The sequence below is a fragment of the Pistacia vera genome, unplaced genomic scaffold, assembly GCF_008641045.1.
Source record: "Pistacia vera cultivar Batoury unplaced genomic scaffold, PisVer_v2 Contig586, whole genome shotgun sequence".
NCBI classification, from domain to species: Eukaryota; Viridiplantae; Streptophyta; class Magnoliopsida; order Sapindales; family Anacardiaceae; genus Pistacia; species Pistacia vera.
Window position 1 is genome coordinate 226,815 of NW_022196430.1, and position 19,112 is coordinate 245,926.

At 34.6% G+C, this 19,112-nt stretch overlaps 1 protein-coding gene across 1 annotated transcript; it reads left to right on the forward strand.

Moving 5' to 3' along the window:
• Positions 1 to 299: 299 nt before the first annotated feature.
• LOC116109633 (DNA-directed RNA polymerase I subunit 1) lies at positions 300 to 17,259 on the forward strand. Its single transcript, XM_031395857.1, has 21 exons — positions 300 to 508; positions 749 to 918; positions 1,178 to 1,337; positions 1,447 to 1,758; positions 2,901 to 3,155; positions 3,263 to 3,433; positions 4,209 to 4,371; positions 5,553 to 5,743; positions 7,652 to 7,915; positions 8,673 to 8,761; positions 8,856 to 9,003; positions 9,134 to 9,352; positions 9,704 to 10,132; positions 10,230 to 10,410; positions 11,232 to 11,440; positions 12,040 to 12,242; positions 12,782 to 12,980; positions 13,072 to 13,337; positions 15,115 to 15,255; positions 15,387 to 16,212; positions 16,485 to 17,259. Exons 1-21 carry the CDS (start codon positions 491 to 493, stop codon positions 17,079 to 17,081), a joined length of 5,211 nt encoding a protein of 1,736 aa, XP_031251717.1. The 5' UTR covers positions 300 to 490; the 3' UTR covers positions 17,082 to 17,259.
• The last annotated feature ends 1,853 nt before the right edge of the window (positions 17,260 to 19,112 follow it).

Here is a 19,112-nt window from a genome sequence, read left to right on the forward strand (position 1 = left end):
AGGGAACTTTTATCGCTGGAAATCACGGAGAAATGAAAGGTGTTTCGTCTGTCTTTTTTGGGTGTATTGCTCAATTAAGCGATTTTGAATAGAAGGGGTCGTTGTTTTTTTTTTTAAATTTAAACAAAGTTTTATTAATTATAATATTACCTACGTATGTTTAAATTTGTTGAGTTACGTATGTTTAAATTTGTTGAGTAACCCGTTTTACACGTTTAATAAATGCTTACAATACCACGTTAGTGTTTGTAACTTAAAAAAAATTGTAATATATTTTAAGAGTTATTTTTTTTAAATGCAAGCTTGGGAGGTCTGGCGAGCTAAATTTCCTCGGAAGACCGCCTCCATCCCTTAAACCTCTCTTGAACCTCTGAAGCCGCTATTATACGCCGTGCTTTCTCCCGCCGTTTCAGTCACCGCCGGCCATTTAAACTTCTTACCTCTGTTCTTGCTGTTGTATAGCCTTCTTTTACACCAGCACGGATTCAACATGAATCCAACGTCAGAGGTCTCTTACTATCACACAGTTTTTCTTTCCTGTTTTGTTTTTCAACTTTTTTCTCTTTCTTTTTTTTTTTCTTTTCAAAATTTTGTTGAAGAGATTAAAAATATTATATGTGTTTTTGATTAAGCGCTTGGTAATTGTTTGGTAGCCATAGAATTGGAACTTTAGATTTTTCCGAATTTTAATTTTATTTTAATGTGATTTTTATTATTATTCGTATGAGGTTAAATTATATTATCGCAGGTTGCGACGGAGGCTGTGAAAGCGGTTTGGTTCAGTCTTTTAACAGATGAAGAAGTTCGGAAACATAGTTTTCTTAAGATCACAGAACCCCAATTATTGGACCAGCTTGATAGACCCTTGCCTGGTGGATTGTATGATCCTGCTTTGGGCTCTTTAGATGAGACTTCACCGTAAGTTTCCTCTTCAAATTTTATTTTTTGTTGCCTTCTAATTCAGTAAATTGCTCATTTAATTGTAACCCTTGAGCACACGAAATAATAACAAAGTCACATTGCATTTTGTTTAAAATGTTTATTTTGTACGAAATAAATTCTTTCTCAGTTACTTATTTTGCACATTAGCCATTTTTTCGATAATGTTTAAGATATACTGAGTGCTTATGTTGTATTACTGGTATTTTGATACAGTTTATTCTTCACCTTAATGCAGTTGCAAAACTTGTGGCCAACGTCAATTTCATTGCCCAGGTCATTTTGGTCATATTGACCTTGTTTTTCCAGTTTATAATCCCTTGCTGTTCAATTTTCTTTACAACCTTCTACAGAGGACCTGTTTCTTTTGCAATCATTTTACGGCAGGCAGGAGTGAGGTAATTCCACTTCAGTGGCTGAACATTGGAGTATTTTTTTTTGTTTTTGCCTTTTTGTCATTCTGACTGTTTTTTCCTTTTTACTTCTTGCTCTATTTATTTATTTTAGGTTGAGAAATGTGTGTCTCAATTGGAACTCATCATAAAAGGAGATATTGTTGCTGCCAAAAGGTTAGACTCAGTAGATGAATCCTCGAATCCAGAGGATAGTGATGGGAGCCATAAATCATGTTCTACGGTTCACTCTGGTGCACGATATGACAATGTCAATCATTTAAAGCAGCAAGAGTGGACATCTCTTCAGTCTTCTGAGGCAAAGTCAGTTTTACAGAATTTTCTGAAAATCAAACCTAAAAAGTGTCGGAACTGCAAAGCAAAAAATCCTTCTATCAGCAAGCCTACTTTTGGATGGATTCACATGGTATATCTTTTCATTTTCTTTCTGATTGGTATATTTTTAAACAGTGGGAAGTTGTGAGTGGTAATTTATGGTTTCTTGTTTTTTGGAGTCTTCTAAATTCAAGGTGGATGAGTTGTGTAGTTTTGTTCTTTTAGCACAACATTTGGACTTACTTTACTTTTATTTTAACAGAAATAAGTTCGGTTAGTTTAGTTGTGATGTTTATTTATTTTTGTGAGTGGGTAGTTGGGTTGAAGTTACACATATTTATCAGGCTCTAAGCAAACTTTTTATCATTGGTCATGTGTCTAGTCTAAAAAACATCTCTCCTAAAGTATTTAACCTGTGGAAGCATTATGAAGTTTCTGATCGGTAACTTATGGCTTAAATTAAGAAATAAGTTCTAGCTTTACTGTTTTTAACAGATGAGAATATTGCTCTCAAAATCATGGCTGGGATGTTGATGTTGCTTAGCTAGTGATGGATGAACATTAAGTTGACTTTTTCAAGTTGGTTTTATTTATTTATTTTATTTTTTAATGAGTTTACTGCAGCGGATATCGCCTCTGTAACTCATTGACCATTGAAGCATTAGAGGATCATTTATAAAGGCCATTTTAGTAATAATGCTGTAATTCTTCATATTATGTTCTCCAAATTTATATTCAAGGTTTCTTTAACCAGTAACGATATCTTTATCAATTTAAACAGCCAGGACGTTGATATTGATTATTTAAGATGTGCTAACATGGATTTTTTTTGAGGAAGTTATTTTTTGGATATATGTGGAATCATTTTGAAGCACTTAGTCCTTTTGTACGGAATTAAGTTTTCTGATATTTTATTTTTTACTTAAAAGGCATGTTCTATATGATATTGTAGTTCTTGTTAAACCTTTGTACAGTTTTTTTCCCTCTTTTATTGTTTAGTGCGAGTGGAAAAGCTCTTGTACTCTTACGGATATCCCAAGAATCGTATGTTCTACAGGGTTTCAACTAATGATTGGTTGTGTGTATAGTTATGATTTAAGCTTTCATAAAGTACATGGTCATGCTAGAGTATATGGTCTTCTAGCTTTTACAATGATGCTCTTTTTGTAGCTTTATGTCCTGTGACATTAGTAACTGAATTTTATTTACCCTTGTCCAACTCAATGGCTGCAGAGTGGTATGTCACGTGCCCTTATTAGGGAAAATATTATTAGAGGCTGCACAATTGGAGAGTCATTTGCTGGTGAGACAGAACCTGATGGAGAAGATTCTAGTGATGTTGATACTGCTGAAACACCTGCATTTGGTGATGCCTCCCGTGGAACCCAAGATACGACCGGAAGAAGGCATCAGAAAGTTTCTGGGCAAGTGCCTGCTGAATTCAAAAACCAAAAGGATCTATTTTCTGGACCTTTGTTGCCATCAGAGGTATGTTTCTTGGTACATTAGCTTGATGGCTGTTGTATGTGCCTATTTTTGTTTTTAGCTGTAAACGATTTAGAAACTCAATTTTACATTTCCTCATTTTATCACAGGCTAAAAATATTGTGAAGAATTTGTGGGAGAATGAGGTTGAACTTTGCTCATTCATCACTGATATGCAGCAGCAAGGATTTGGAAAGAGAGCAGGTCACTGTATATTCTTCTTAGAGACCATTCTTGTACCTCCAATAAAATTCCGCCTCCCTTCTAAGGGGAGTGATTCTGTAAGTCATCTTACTTGGAAGAAATTTCTTGTTGCTGAAAGTTATAGAGGAATTGCTGTGAGATTGGATGGCTAATAATAATATAATATAAACCTATACTTGAATGTCAGAGAGAAAATGCTTCCTCTTTTTCTCTTTTGTGCTATCTTGTGCTTTGTCTTTTGATCTATAGTTTGGCCAGTCAATGTAAGTGGTCACTGGTCCATCTAATATGGTCCTGAGTTATATAGCAGAATGAGATATATGCGCATTGAGCTTTCTTGTAGAATGTCTCATTCATATATCTCTAAAAGAGTGATGAATATACAGATTTTCGTGTGTATTGCTTAAGTGGTAGTACATGAATTTTAGACATTAATCAAGCTTATGTAGGTGTAAAAGCAACTTATGAAGAAACTGTATCACTTCAGCAAAACCTTTGCATATTAGTAATGATTGGCCAAAGGTTGTAGAAATCTGTTATAGTCAAGTTGACAGCAAAAGTGTATTCAAATTGGTATAATTTAGGAACAAGGGACAACCATATCAACTTCGTATAGCATGTTTATTACCTTCATGTTGTAGAAACTTGACTATTATCATAATTTTTGATCTTTTTTTAAAGAACTATTTCACAATTCACATTTGATAAATATTGGCATGCCAAAGAGTTTGAGTGGGGTGCTCGATGATATTCCCCTTTTATCTTTATGTTGTATTTACTGTTGGGTTTTTGATTTCAAGGATTCTTCCGAAATCACATCTTTTACATCTTGCTGTTTGATTTTTCTTGGAGGTGATGGAGCATCCACAAACTATTTTGCTGAGTAAGGTTCTGCAATGCAATATATATTTGGGAAATGCTTATGTTAACAAGTCAGAACACTCAAAAACAATTGCTCGGTGGATGGATCTTCAGCAATCCATTAATGTATTTTTTGATGGCAAAACTGCCACAGGTGAGTATTTTCATTACATTGATCTTGAACATGAGCCAACTCCTTCTTTGGTAATACCTTCTTTGGCATTGACCTAATATTAGTTGCTATCTTGTTATGTGGAGACAAAAATTAGATTGAATTGAGTGATGATGACAGTGATTCTGCTAATTTAAATTTGTACAGAAAGAGAGAGAACCAACTAGTCCTAATTCTTAAATCTTATGATTTTATCAACCATCCATGACTTAACCAAATAATACATAGATCATCATATCAATCCCTGCTCATTTAAGTCAAATTTGCACTTTTATGGGTTCCTTCATCTTGGACCTGGCAATTGTATTAAACGCCCAAATATTCTATAGAACCTAGAAGCTGATAGTTTCTTTTGGATAGTACACTAAGTATCAATCTTTGCTATCCATCTTTTGGTTGGTTCTAGGAACTGCACCCTTATTAAAAATTGTGAATGGACTCTAAAGATAGATGGTGGAAATGTAAATGTGGTGTAAATTACAAGAAGTTATGATGTATGATTGATATTCCGATTATTTGTCAATGTTTAATTACTTTTGCACAACAATTTGATACAAAAGACTTAACATTGAGAAATTGCTAGAAAGAAATTACTATAATAGAGTGCTTGCACATGCTTGATAAGTTTGGTTCCAATTCACTTTAGGCCTATTTGGTTTGTCATGTGAAAATAGATTTCATAATTAAGATTTAATCTAGAATTTTGAGTTGTATGTTAATAATTTTTAATGCCGCAGAACATAATGTGATACCATATCCAGAAATTGTTTCTATAGTTAAATGACTAAGAGAAATAGAATTTTTTTTTTTTGGTGTTACACTAGTTTTTAGAATTATCTTAAAATTGTTTTTGGAAACATTTCAATCATATACATTTTCTCAAATTTAATCGTCTCCCTTGTTTTTAAAAATAAAAGAGTTCATTTAAATTCTAAACCAAATTGGCCCTTGTAAAAGGACTTTAAACTCTGAGCTGCACGGGGGCCCATAGTTGAGCTATTTGAACATCATGTGATAGTGTGTCACACCATGTACAACACTTGTTGGTATATTTGAGGGTTATTGAATAATTCAGTTAATATCTCTTGGTCAAATATTAACTATACAGTTATTGGAGCATTTCCTTTGTCATCTAAGCAGTGGCTTTTTGTTCTTAATGATAGGTCAAGGTCAAAAAGATTTAGCTTCAGGAATATGCCAGTTGCTAGAAAAAAAGGAAGGCTTATTTCGTCAGAAGTTGATGGGAAAGAGGGTTAACTTTGCGTGCCGTTCTGTCATTTCTCCTGATCCTTATTTAGCTGTGAATGAGATTGGAATTCCTCCATATTTTGCGCTAAGGCTAACCTATCCTGAGGTAAGGTGTCTATGTGCTTCTTGATTACAAAGTAAACTTTGTTTATTTCTCAATAGTCTTGCATTGTGTTAGTTTTCAATGTTCTTGCTTGCGAATGATGGTTTTTGAGGAAGCGATTATGTAAAATTTATTAATTCTATATCATGTATTCATGTTGGGCTTTATTTAAGATTTGCACATTGTCATATACTGTTATTTGGGATATGTGGGTGTACATAGATTTACCCAAACTTTGATTTCTTTGTTTATTTGTGAAAGTTTATCTTGTAACTTCTATTCTTACATTCCCAAACTCCTTGAACATTTGCTCAACCTGCTCAAGGCATTCAACCTTAGTTGGGTGCCACCTTACTCTTCTTGTTCCATTCTTAAAAATGATTATGGCTTTTACGAAGAATAAGAAGCAATTATTTTGTGGGATTCTGTGGCGAGAGAAACGGGCTTCTATTTCTTCAGAATTTAGAGATACTCCCTTTTTATTCCTTCATTTAATGTGGGAAGCAGTAATCTCCTAACCTTCTAGTATTCTTTTTTCGGGGATGTTGTTTGGGGTCTGCTTTTGTAATTAGTTTTCAAGCCTCTAGTTAGGCCTTTATATGCCTAGGTTCTTTGGTAGGTTACAGGTTTCCTCTTTTACCCCTTTGTGGACAACTAGTTCATTCACATGTACACTTTTGTGATCATTTTGTTGACAATATACTTTGTTTCCTATCAAAAGAAAATAAACTTTTATTCTTTTCAGCGGTGGGCTGGTGTTTTAATCTCCCTTATATACTATTTTAATGATTATAAAATCCTTTGATTGTTACAAAAGAAAGTTGTTGTTTGATTGAAGTCACATAAAGCATTTAATATAGTACATATCTACAATTGGTTTCATGCAGTGCCTTAATGAAACTTTTAATCATCTCTATATAATATATATCCAATAACTGAATCTTTTTAAATACAGAAAACTTTATCCTATTGTTGTACTGATATCCCTTCCCTTTCTTGGAAATCTGAATATTTTGTTGAATATGTTTTATTATTGAACAAAGCTCCATCTTTGGGTATGCATACCAGTGATATATCAACATTGGGCATGTATTCAGCACAAGTTTTGCCAGGATTTCTAGTTAAGAACTTCATTTTAGAACAAAAGATTGAAATCTTATTGTGATGTGTGTGTGTCTATATACATATATATCAAGAAACCGATGGCCACTGTTTTTGCCTATGATTTTTTTCTTAATATTACGTGTCTGACTACTAGATAAAAAGGTACAATCCAACAATTCTTTTTTCCAATGCCCCTTACGCCTTTGATTCTTATACCGCTAATTAAAGTATGAAGAAGATGGATTATGTTACCCCAGTTATTGTCTGCCTTGTAATTTTTTTATAATTCTTGAATCTTATTCTATCTATTGATATATCTGTAAATTTTAATCTTGAAATTGTAACTTTATTTACTTTTATGGAGCACTAAAGACTTCACCTCCTTTATTGTTGTAACTGTTAATTAAACAACTTTACTATAAGCAGAGGGAAGTGGACTGTAGATGCAAACCCTTTGTACTTTGTAGAAATTTACTGTCGGTTGCCAATAAGCAGAAGGAAGTGGACTGTAGATGCAAACCCTGTGTACTTTATAGAAATTTACTGTCGGTTGCCATTCTTATGGAGGATAATTTCATTTTAAGAAACTTTCCAACAAGTATTAGTGTTTGATTGCTCATATGGATTTTAATTTGACAAGATATTCATATATGTGTATAGTTTATAGATTTGCATATAATTTTCTGTATTTTTAGCCTTATTTTTCTCTTATTTTGTTTTTGATAAGTTGGACAGATATTATTGGAGAAACCTCTGGCTTGGATCTTTACCTTTTCTTTGTTGCTTTTGATGTTTTTGTTGTTGCAGAGAGTGACTCCTTGGAATGTTTTAAAGTTGAGGGATGCAATTATCAATGGCTCTGAGAATCATCCTGGAGCTACACACTATGTTGACCAGTTCAATACTATGAGACTGCCGCTGAGCAGAAAACAGCGTGTTTCCATATCAAGAAAACTACCTTCATCAAGAGGTTCTGTCGTGCAAGCTGGCAAGGACTCTGAATATGAATTGGAAGGTAAAACGGTATATCGACACTTGCAAGATGGAGATGTTGTGCTTGTCAATCGACAGGTATTTCATAATTCTAATTGACAATTTCTCATTTTTATGCTTGTTCATGTCTGGGCTTTCTTAATAAAAGATAACTGGAATCTCTTTATTTTGGTGGTGTGGTGGGGAGGCATCAGGTATAAAAAATTTGTTCCTAATTGTTGGTGCTGGATCTTAGTTTCTAAAAGTAATGCAATGAAAGTGACCTACAATTTGATGTGCCAAATGCAGATGAGACTGGTTAAAATGTAAGAATTAGAGGGATGGACTAATTACATATTTATTTTGGGATCTTTACATATTTTAGGATTATATTTCTGTAGTTCAAACTTCTTCACTACTCCCCTCTTATTTGTTTTTGAAAAAAACATGAAACTTGTTTTGTTCATGCTATTTAATTTCCTATTTAATATTGCTTTTATATAATGTCATGTCCTACAAGTATAATGACAAAAAATAATTTTATTGCTAGAATTTGGTTGATATAAGATGCATATATAAAACAATTAAATACAATGAAGTAACTGATTATGGAGATATAAAAGATTTTACGTTATCCATGCATGTCATGGGTGAGTTAGAATTTAATTACTGTTGTGTATTTTCCATTAGTTTAAGCTATTTATGGTTATTGAAAGGATGATGAAAATATAAACCAGCATCACAACTCTTGCATTTTTGATGTTAAGATTGATTTATTCTTTCCAAATGTATTTTTGCGGTGCTTTTTTATTTTATTCTCTGTTGATGTAAGTTGGTATAACCTTTTTCTTGGCAGCCAACGCTACACAAGCCCAGTATAATGGCACATGTTGTTCGAGTGCTCAAGGGGGAGAAGACACTTCGGATGCACTATGCAAATTGCAGGTTGATTATAAAGTGCATTGACACTCAACACATATATAACTGTCTTTGCAAACACATCAGATTTGCTAATTTGGTAATCTTGTTTTGGTTCCAGCACTTATAATGCTGATTTTGATGGTGATGAAATGAATGTTCATTTTCCTCAAGATGAAATTTCTCGTGCTGAAGCTTATAACATTGTCAATGCGAATAATCAATATGTTAGACCTTCCAATGGTGATCCACTTAGAGCCTTGATTCAGGTACAATATATCCTTTAGTGATTGTTGTTAATTGCTATTATGTATTTTTTTCCCCCTTGTTCTGCATTATGTGATTAGAATGATTATAATTTTTTTTAACAAACATATTTGTTTCCCTTCAATTTCTCAGGATCATATTGTTAGTGCAGTGCTCCTTACAAAAAAGGATACCTTCTTAAATATTGACGAGTTTAATCAGCTTCTGTATAGTTCTGGTGTGTTTACTAGTGGGCTGGGTTCTTTTTCTAGCAAGCCTGACCAGAAAGTTTCTATATTAAGTTCAGAAGAAGAGGTGCTGCTCCTTCAGCCTACAATATGGAAGCCAGAGCCTCTTTGGACAGGAAAGCAGGTTACCATTTATTAAACTTACAGTTTAATTTTGCATCATATGCACCTGTTATAATCGAGGCCCCACATGTTCCAGCATGATGCTGATGTTCCTCAAGCATTGCATGTGATTCATGTTTCTCCAATGTTGCTTATTTCTCGTACCTTGATATTTGGTGATATGCTGTACATATTAGTGGTGCAAGTAAATTTTTACATACTCCTATGATTTTGGTATACATGTGTGAAGCACTGGAGCTCTGTATCTGTGCTGTCTGTTTTGGTTATTTCAGGTTTCTCAAACATCGTTGTCTCATAATATATTGCTAATGACTTTAAATCCATCTGTTTTCATTTACGTTTCTCTTTGTAGGTCATTACTGCCGTGCTAAATCATATTACAAAGGGGCACCCCCCATTTACTGTTCAAAGAGATGGGAAAATCCCACAAGATTTTTTCAAGACTAGACCTAATGAAGGTCAATGGAGTGACAAAAAGAGGAATGACAAAGGCAAATTGAGCACAAAGAATAAGATGGGTAAAGCTAAACAAAATAAAGAAATAGAGGTTGGTGAAAATAAACCTATTGATGTTAAAGAGGCTGACAAGAATATATCAAAGAGAAATGAGCTTAATGAAGAAAAACTTTTAATCTATAAAAATGACTTCGTACGTGGTGTGATTGACAAGGCCCAATTTGCCGACTATGGTTTGGTTCATACAGTGCAGGAGCTGTATGGATCAAATACAGCAGGCATTTTGCTTTCTGCATTGAGCCGTATATTCACTGTTTTTCTGCAGGTTAGATAGCTTCCATCCAACTTGCATTTTAATGATTTTTTTGGCAAATTTGCTGGATGGCATATCAAACTTAGGTAATATGGTGTTCATGATTCAGTTGCATGGCTTTACTTGTGGAGTAAATGATCTTTTGATAAGGGATGAAAAAGACAGAGAAAGGAAGAAGCAACTTGAAGGTTGTGAAAAAATAGGCAAAGAAATTCATCTGAAAGCTCTTCAGCATGAGGATGATGCTGATGTCAAGGATGATATTGAAGTTAAGGATGGTGATGAAATTGGTATGTTATTTTTCTCGAAGACTTGTTTGTAGCAGTTTTAATTTTACCTTGTATCAGGTGAGTTTGTGGATGTTTTAATCCCGGTTCTAATTAATCTAGATTTAGGGGTTGCACAGTGAAAATAAAAAAAGGAAGCAAGTTCACCTATCTTGACTAGCTGAGTGTTGTTCCATTAAAGGATGCAATTTTTCTTGAATGTTTAGAGACGTTGAGTAATCACTTGAACTAGAAGCTTAAGTTTATAGGTAATGCCAGTAGTATTTTGGTTCTAACACACCTCCTCATGTGCACATAGACCACAACCACCAATTCAATCCTAATTATAAATACAAGTTAGTATAATTTAATTAGCATGATAGGGATCTGAACACAAGACATTTGGTCAACTTGATTCTTATGACATATTAAGTACCCTCTTGATGAAAAAGCTTAGGTTTATAGAAAGAACCCAAAAATAGTATTTAAGCTGTAATAATACCATTGTCCAGTTGTGTGCTGCATCGTTTTGGTAAATGTGCCTATATTGGAGTTTTATATTTGATTTTAAATATGTAAATTTTGGAGAGATCCAAAGAAGATGATGGTCTTGCATATTTTGAGCCAAGTTCTATTTAACATAGCAAATGGTTTAGGGCACTTCTTAGGAAAAAAATGGTTAGGGGCACCCAAATAGTTAAAAAAAAAAAAAAAAAAAAAAAAATGGTTAGGGGTAGTTAAATTATTCTTCACCAACTTCATTTTCTTCATTGTTTTTTTCCCAATATTTTGTGCGGTTTATATTATAATGGATCTACAATATGTTGGTCTATTTTTTTTTGCAGACCCTATAAAATTGACGTTGAAAATAGAAAAGACTATACGTAGTGGTGGAGAAGCCGCTATAGCTTACTTTGATAGGCAGATGACGGGTGCACTCAATAAGTGCACAAGCTCTGGTGTCATCAATGAGTTGTTATCTGAAGGATTAGTAAAACCAACTGGAAAGAATTGTATATCTCTTATGACAACATCTGGGGCTAAAGGTAGTAAGGTAAGTATTTATACTCCTATATATATAAATATATTTCACTGTATTATTATTTTAGTGGTCTTTGGTGGTAGAAACTTTTAACAATTTGAAAGTCCATGTTTTGTGTTGGCTATCAAGCTTGTAAAGAAATTTCTTGTTTGTATGATTAATCTTTGGATTCTACGTGACAGGATAGAACGATATCACAATTATCAAATGCTGTCTTTGAAAATCCTTCCATTTTAAGTCTTTAGTTGTGTTAACAAATGATCTTGCTAATATTGTTATTGGCTCAAGTAGTGGCATCATTAAAGTTCACTATGGCAGTTTCAAGTTTACCTAGTGGATCAGTTGTGTGTAGCTGAACTTTTTTGTTCAATGATCCATTTCTGCTCTGCTGTATGCTGCTTTTAATTGTATAATATCTAGGAGTTAATCAGTAGTTTTAGCATTTCACTCTTTGCATAATGCTTTGATCAGGTGCGTATCAATTGTGGGTAGCTGAAGCTTTTTGTTCAATGATCCATTTCTGCTTTGCTGTATGCTGCTTTTAATTGTATAATATCTAGGAGTTATTCAGTAGTTTTAGCATTTCATTCTTTGCATTATTCTTTGATCAGGTTAATTTTCAGCAAATATCTTCTCATTTGGGTCAACAAGAATTGGAAGGCAAACGTGTCCCTCGAATGGTTTCTGGAAAGACGTTACCCAGCTTTCATCCATGGGATTGGACACCTCGGGCAGGGGGCTTTATTATTGATCGATTTCTTACTGGTCTTCGCCCTCAAGAATATTACTTCCATTGCATGGCTGGTCGTGAAGGGTAAATTGAACTTCACTTTTCTACTTTTCTACTTTGTCTTGGTGCCTTACTGCAGGGATTTGTATCTTCTATACGGAGCTAAAATTTCAATTAGTATTAGTGCATTCACTGACAGTACTCTACGTTTGTATATTGCATGTCATGTAAAAAGCAATTTTGTGAAAGTTATAACTTAATGCTTCATTTTCTAAACCTATGCACTTGCGTTGGAAACATTTCTGCTCCCGGCTGAGAAGCAGGAGTAGACATGCCGGCTTTTGCATCAGATTGTGGCAGTAGGTCAGAGATTCTAGTTCTGTTATGTTTTGTTAGTCTGTCAGAGATGCTGATTCAAGACTAAAGGATAGCCTTGTTAATACATGCAAACTTCTATATTGTATCTAGGTATCATTTGGATTGTTGTCTCATGAATGTTCACCAGTCAAACCAAACTAAGATCATGAAAGTTTTCTGGTGTTCTTAAGCATGTGGTAGTCATGATTCATTGTCAATCATCATACTATTGACATCTTTTAATATATGATCTTTCGGTCCTGTAGGTTGGTTGATACTGCAGTCAAAACATCTCGCAGTGGATACCTGCAAAGATGCCTAATAAAAAATCTTGAGTGCCTGAAAATTTGTTATGATCATACTGTTCGTGATGCCGATGGTTCCATTGTTCAATTTCTCTATGGAGAAGATGGTGTGGATGTCCATCAAACAAGCTTTATCACAAAATTTGAAGCTCTGGCAGCAGTGAGAATTTTTCCTGATTTCTGAAGCTGTAGTGTGAAAAAAACAAAACCTAGTTTCTTATCTTTAATGTGTTTTCTTGATTTTTTCTCAGAATCAAGATATGATTTACAAAAAATGTGGTGATCAGCTTGATGCATCAAATGGTTATATTATGGGTTTGCCGGATGCTCTTAAGGACAAAGCTGAGAAGTTCGTTGATGAATTCCCCTTGAAGGAACGGATATTTTCTAATTTAATGAAACAACAGGACTTCTTGAAATTACTGAAGCACAAGTTCATCCTAAGTCTTGCCCAGCCAGGAGAACCAGTTGGCCTGCTGGCTTCTCAATCTGTCGGAGAACCTTCTACACAGATGACGTGAGATGCTTCTTTTTTATTCTTCTCTTGATAAATGCCTGCTTGATTGCATTCATGTATACTCATCATGCACTCTCTGTTTTTCTTGTTTGATAGTGCATTGGGGTTAATGGATAGTGTATTTGCAATTCACTTAAAACGAAGCTTGTTTGTTAGTGCATTGGGATTAATGGATAGGTGTCAATTCACTTAAAACCATGATGGAAGCTGGTAAGGTGATTTAGATGCCTATGTTGTTGTAAATTCTAGATAATTATTATATTTCACAGTTTGGGAGGAACTTTTTCCCCCTCTTTTTGATTTATAAGTTCAAGCTTACCAATTTCTTTGCAGCTTTTTTTTTTGGATAGTCATGTCCTGGTTTTATTTTTTAAATGTTATTTAAATTCGTAAAAACCATTTTTTTGTGTCCAAGAGCTCTTCATAGAACTGTTGGTTTCATTAACTTTTGTGGTGGTCATCTTCTTAAGGCCTTAGAATTAAATTGCCTGTGGAAGACTGTCATCCACAGTCCTTAATTTGCACCTATTACTGTCGTAATTTCTGATTTGATCAGTTAGTGGTTTTAGGTGGTCCATGGTTTTTTTTTTTTTTTTTTTTTTTTTTTTTTTTTTTTTTTTTTTTTTTTTTTTTTTTTTTTTNTTACTTCTACCAGGATCCTGGTACAAAAGCTGTAAAAAGGCACTAGCCATCAATAGGCTTGGGGACTGAAATTTATGTTAGTAGTCAAGATCAAGTTGCAGAATGGACGGTTAGTGATTTTGATATTTTAATACCGAAAGAGTGAATAGTTAGAGTTTCATTTTTTTTTTTTTTTTTTTTTTTTTAAATGAACATAAGATAACTCTGCCACTTCTCAGCCTACTGATTGGTCTTTATCATCCTAATTATCAACACTGAACTGAAAATTGACATCAGATTATGCGGAGCTGTTACTTGATTTGTAATTTGAAGATTCAACATTTAATTGTTGAGAGCTGTTGAGGCTGAGCTTTAGTCAATATGCCATGCCATTTCTCTTATCAAATTGATGGTATGTTGACGAGAGAAACTTGGCTGACTACTGAAGGCGATTGTTTTTCTCTCTTTCTGAATTGTGAAGTCTATGCACATGCAGTTAAAAGCCGCTCTTTTACTGGCTACTTTTTTTTTCATTTTATCCACTTTAGTCTTCTGTTAAAGTAAGCAGATTCGTGTATGTAGGTCTTGTCATTGTGAGGATTATGTTCATATGTTCTTTTTCTGACTTTCTGTGACCTCTTGTTGGTTCCAAATGGTTGTGTTCATCTCTGCTGAGCCTCTGTAGCCTTGCAGTCTTCAATATCTTACACGCCTGTCCATGTTTATCCATTATATTATGATGGTTTTTGAACTTTCCATTTGTAGAACAAGAAGCAGATAGGCTATGAATATTCATGGGTTGTTTAAATCAGTTGATCTGCGGTAATATATTTATTTTCTCTTTTTGGGGTTTGGTGGAATGGGTGGTTCATAAAAAGCATCTTCTATGTCTTAATATTTTATTTTGTGAAGGTTTTGTCTACGTATAAGGATGTATGTGTATCTGGTTCATTTCTGGCCTAAAACTTCCTTTGTGTGTAGTTAAGGGCATGGATTATCAAGTATTAAACAGAATGCCTTGTACTGTGAAATATAGTTGATTTTGTTATGTGTAACAATGTTAATTTTGTTATGTATTTTCATGTAAACGTGCATTAGTTCATTTATGGAGAATTTTTATTTCTTGTCTTATTGGATTATTGCTATCAATTGTCAGGTTGAATACATTTCATCTTGCTGGGCGAGGTGAAATGAATGTCACGCTTGGAATTCCACGTTTGCAAGAAATTTTGACAATTGCTTCAAAGGATATTAAGACTCCAGTAATGACATGCCCCTTGCATGTGGGGAAAACAGAGTGAGTTGCTCACTTTTCCATTGATGTAGTGCACTATAGATTTTTCTTCCTTACTCCTCAAGTACTGTTGCTGGAAGTCTTGATCCACACACACCTTATGGTTTGCAATTAGATGTATTTTCTTTGTGCAGGGACGATGCCAAACGTCTTGGTGACAAGTTGAAAAAAATAACAGTAGCAGATATAGTTGACAGTATGGAAGTATCTGTCATGCCATTTGCTGTCCATGATGAGCAGACATGTAGTATTTATAAGCTCAAAATGAAGCTTTACGAACCTAAACATTATCCGAAAAACACCAATATCTCTGTGAAAGACTGGGAAGAAACTTTAGAGGTTGCATATGTCAGGGAGTTGGAGGATGCCATACAGAATCATATGGTTTTGCTCTCCAAAATTAGTGGCATAAAAGATTTCGCCGCAGGTTTGTCACCAAAGGCTTCAAATGAGAAGGACGAAGAAGTTTCTGTTAGCAGATCAAAAAATAAGAGTGAAAATGATGATGATGCAGATGATGAGGATGGTGTAGAGGCTGAGGATCTTGGGTTGGATGCACAAAAGCGAAAACAGCAGGCTACAGATGAGAGGGATTATGAGGAAGATTCTGAAGAGGAACTGAATGAAGGGGCTTCATCAGCTGGATTTGTAAGTGAAATTGATCAGGCAGAGAATGATGATGATGATGAACATGATGAGAGTGAAAACGAAATTGATCAGGCTGAAAACGAGAATGAAATTAGTAAGGATGAAACCTCTGAAAGTCTGTCACTCCTTGAAGAACCCCCTACGCCAAGTTCAAGCAAGAAGAAGGCCAAATCAGAGGTCAAACGAAAGAAGAAGGCTAGAGCAAAATTAGTGAAGAAGGAAACAGATAGAGCAATATATGTGGCAGCAAAGGGATACCACTTCGAGGTTCATTTTAAATTTATAAATGAACCTCATATTTTACTCGCTCAGGTACATGTACATTTCCATATTCTCTGGTCTTTAATCGTAGTAATGCTTATTTTTATAGCTTATTGAGAGGGCAAACTTATTGTAGTTGAACTTGTTCAATTTATTTCTTAATGAGTTCAAATCACATATACATGTTGGAGGAGAATATATCAGAAAAGCCAATATCGTCTCTTGCTTATAGTGCATGTTGTTTAGCACTTTTATGTTAATTACTGTACATTCGTTTGATCCTTGCCCTAAGGTGAAACTTGCTCTTGTTTTGTCATTTGCAGATTGCACAGAATACAGCCAAGAAGGTTGCCATCCAGAGCTCTGGAAAGATAGAACAGTGTAGGGTTACTAACTGCAAAGAAAATCAAGTGATTTACTATGGAAAAGATCCCAAAAAAAGGGTTAAAATGGAGCCTGAAGAAAAAGAAAAAATTCCGGCAATCAGTACAGCAGGAGTAGATTTCAATGCATTATGGAAATTACAAGATTATCTTGATATCAGGTACTTATACTCCAACAACATTCAAGCAATGCTAGAAACATATGGAGTGGAAGCAGCAAGAGAAACCATCATTGGGGAGATAAATCATGTTTTCAATTCTTACGGAATATCTGTCAATATTCGCCACCTAAGTCTGATTGCCGACTTTATGACCCATTCGGGTGGGTATCGACCAATGAGCCGACTTGGGGGCATTGCAGAATCAGTATCGCCTTTTAGTAAAATGACTTTTGAGACAGCTTCAAAGTTTATTGTTGAGGCAGCATATTATGGGGAGGTGGACAAGTTAGAGACTCCATCTGCTAGGATCTGTCTAGGCTTGCCAGTGAAGGTGGGTACTGGATCTTTTGATTTGATGCAAAAATTAGAAATTTGATGTACTTCAAAAGACGAGTTCTGTTGTTAAGATGTGTTCACAAATTTTGAAGTGTAAAATTTTTTTGGCCTGTAGTGTATGGGATGAGTGTGTTGTATCTTCTAATTTGAGAAAATTGATCAAATTGAGATATAAATCGGGAGTTTTCTTCTGATGTTTTTGTTTGCGATGATTTAAACAACTTTCTTCAACACAAATATCAATATTAGACATAGCCAAAATATTTAAAAACAAACATTCCAAAAAATTTTTAATCCTATAAATAATATAAACTTTTGTACTATTAATAGTCTCTTTACAAATTTGTATCTAAACTAGTATCAGTTAAATTAAACATTATTTTTAATAAGTACAAGGTGAGGGTTAGTTGGCTTAGGGAAGGAGACCAAAACACGGTCTTCTTCTTCAAAACCATTAAATGGAAAAGAAATAGGAGTAAGATATTTTCTTTAGTTCTTGAGAATGGTGATGTGGCTAGGGGCAATGTTAGAATCAAGGAGTTTGCGGCGATATACCAAAATCTTTTTTTGGGAGAAGGAGCTTAAAAGAAATTTTGAAGTCCATGACGAGTTTATAGCTCCTTGCATAAAAGATGACGAGAAGATGTTCATGGAAGCTGAGGTAACTAGGAAGAGATTAAAAGAATTATTTTTGAGCTTGGTAATAATAAAGTGCTAGGTCCCAATGGATATGGTACATATTTTTTAAAACAAACTTGGAACATAATGGGAGAGGATGTTATGGAGGCTATTCAAGGTTTTTTTAGATCATGGGGAGATCCTTAAGGAAATTAATTGTACAATTATAGCCCTCGTGTTGAAATGTGAGAACCTATCCACTTGTCATGACTTTAGACCAATTTCTTATTGCAACATGATTTATAAATGCATCTCGAAGATTATTGCAAATAAAATCAAGGATGCCCTCTCGGGCTTTATTGATCGAGACCAAATCGCTTTTGTTAAAGGTAGGAAGATTGGGGATAAGATTTTTCTTTGCCAAGAGTTGGTGCGCCATTATGGGAGGAAATCGGCCAAGAGTAAGAAATTTGTCTTGAAAGTTGATATGATGAAAGCTTACGACTCGGTGAATTGGGACTTTATCATCGAAATCCTTATGAGGTATGATTTCCCTCCTAAAGTTGCTCATTAGATTGAGGTTTGCATTAAAACACCTATGTTTTCTATTGCCATTAATGGGGAGTTGGGAGGTTTTTTTGGTAGCTCTAGAGGGTTGAGGTAAGGGGACCCAATCTCATTGTATCTTTTTGTGATGGTTATGGAAGTTCTCTCTCCGATCCTTGGGAAAGTGGCAAGGGACCCTAATTTCAAATTCCACCTGAGGTGTAGTGCGGAAAACATTACACATCTTTGCTTTGTGAATGATCTCATGATTTTTTTGTAATGGGGACATGATTTCTATTGGGTTAATTAAGTAAGCTTTGGGAACTTTCAATGAATGGTCGGGGGTTGGAGGCTAACACTAGTAAAAGCAACTTGTTTTGTTTTGATGCCTCAAAGGAGGAAAAAGCGAATATTTTGCAGGTTATCAATTTTATAAAAGGAAATCTCCTGGTTTGGTATTTGGGCGTCCCTCTTATTACAAGTAAATTGAAGTATGTTGATTGCAAAATTCTTATTGACAAAATCCTTACAGGGATTAATTCTTGGAGTAGTAAGTTTTTGTCTTATGTGGAACGAGTCATTCTCATCAAAGCTATCTTGTGGAGCATCCAAGTTTTTTGGTCCTCAATTTTTATCCTTCACTCGAGAGTGCACAAGGAAATTGAGGCCTCCCTTAGGGCTTTCTTATGGTTCGAGTTGGATTTGAGGAAAACTAAAACAAAGATTGATTGGGAAGATATATGTGTTCCAAAGGAGGAAGGGGCATTATGAGAACTAAGGAATGGAACAAGGCAGCTATGATGAGACATATTTGGAACATTGCCCAAATTAATCCCTCTTCAGGATGGGTCTCTTGGATAAAAACTTATCTACTTAGGAACAAAAGTATTTAGGAAATTCCCATTCC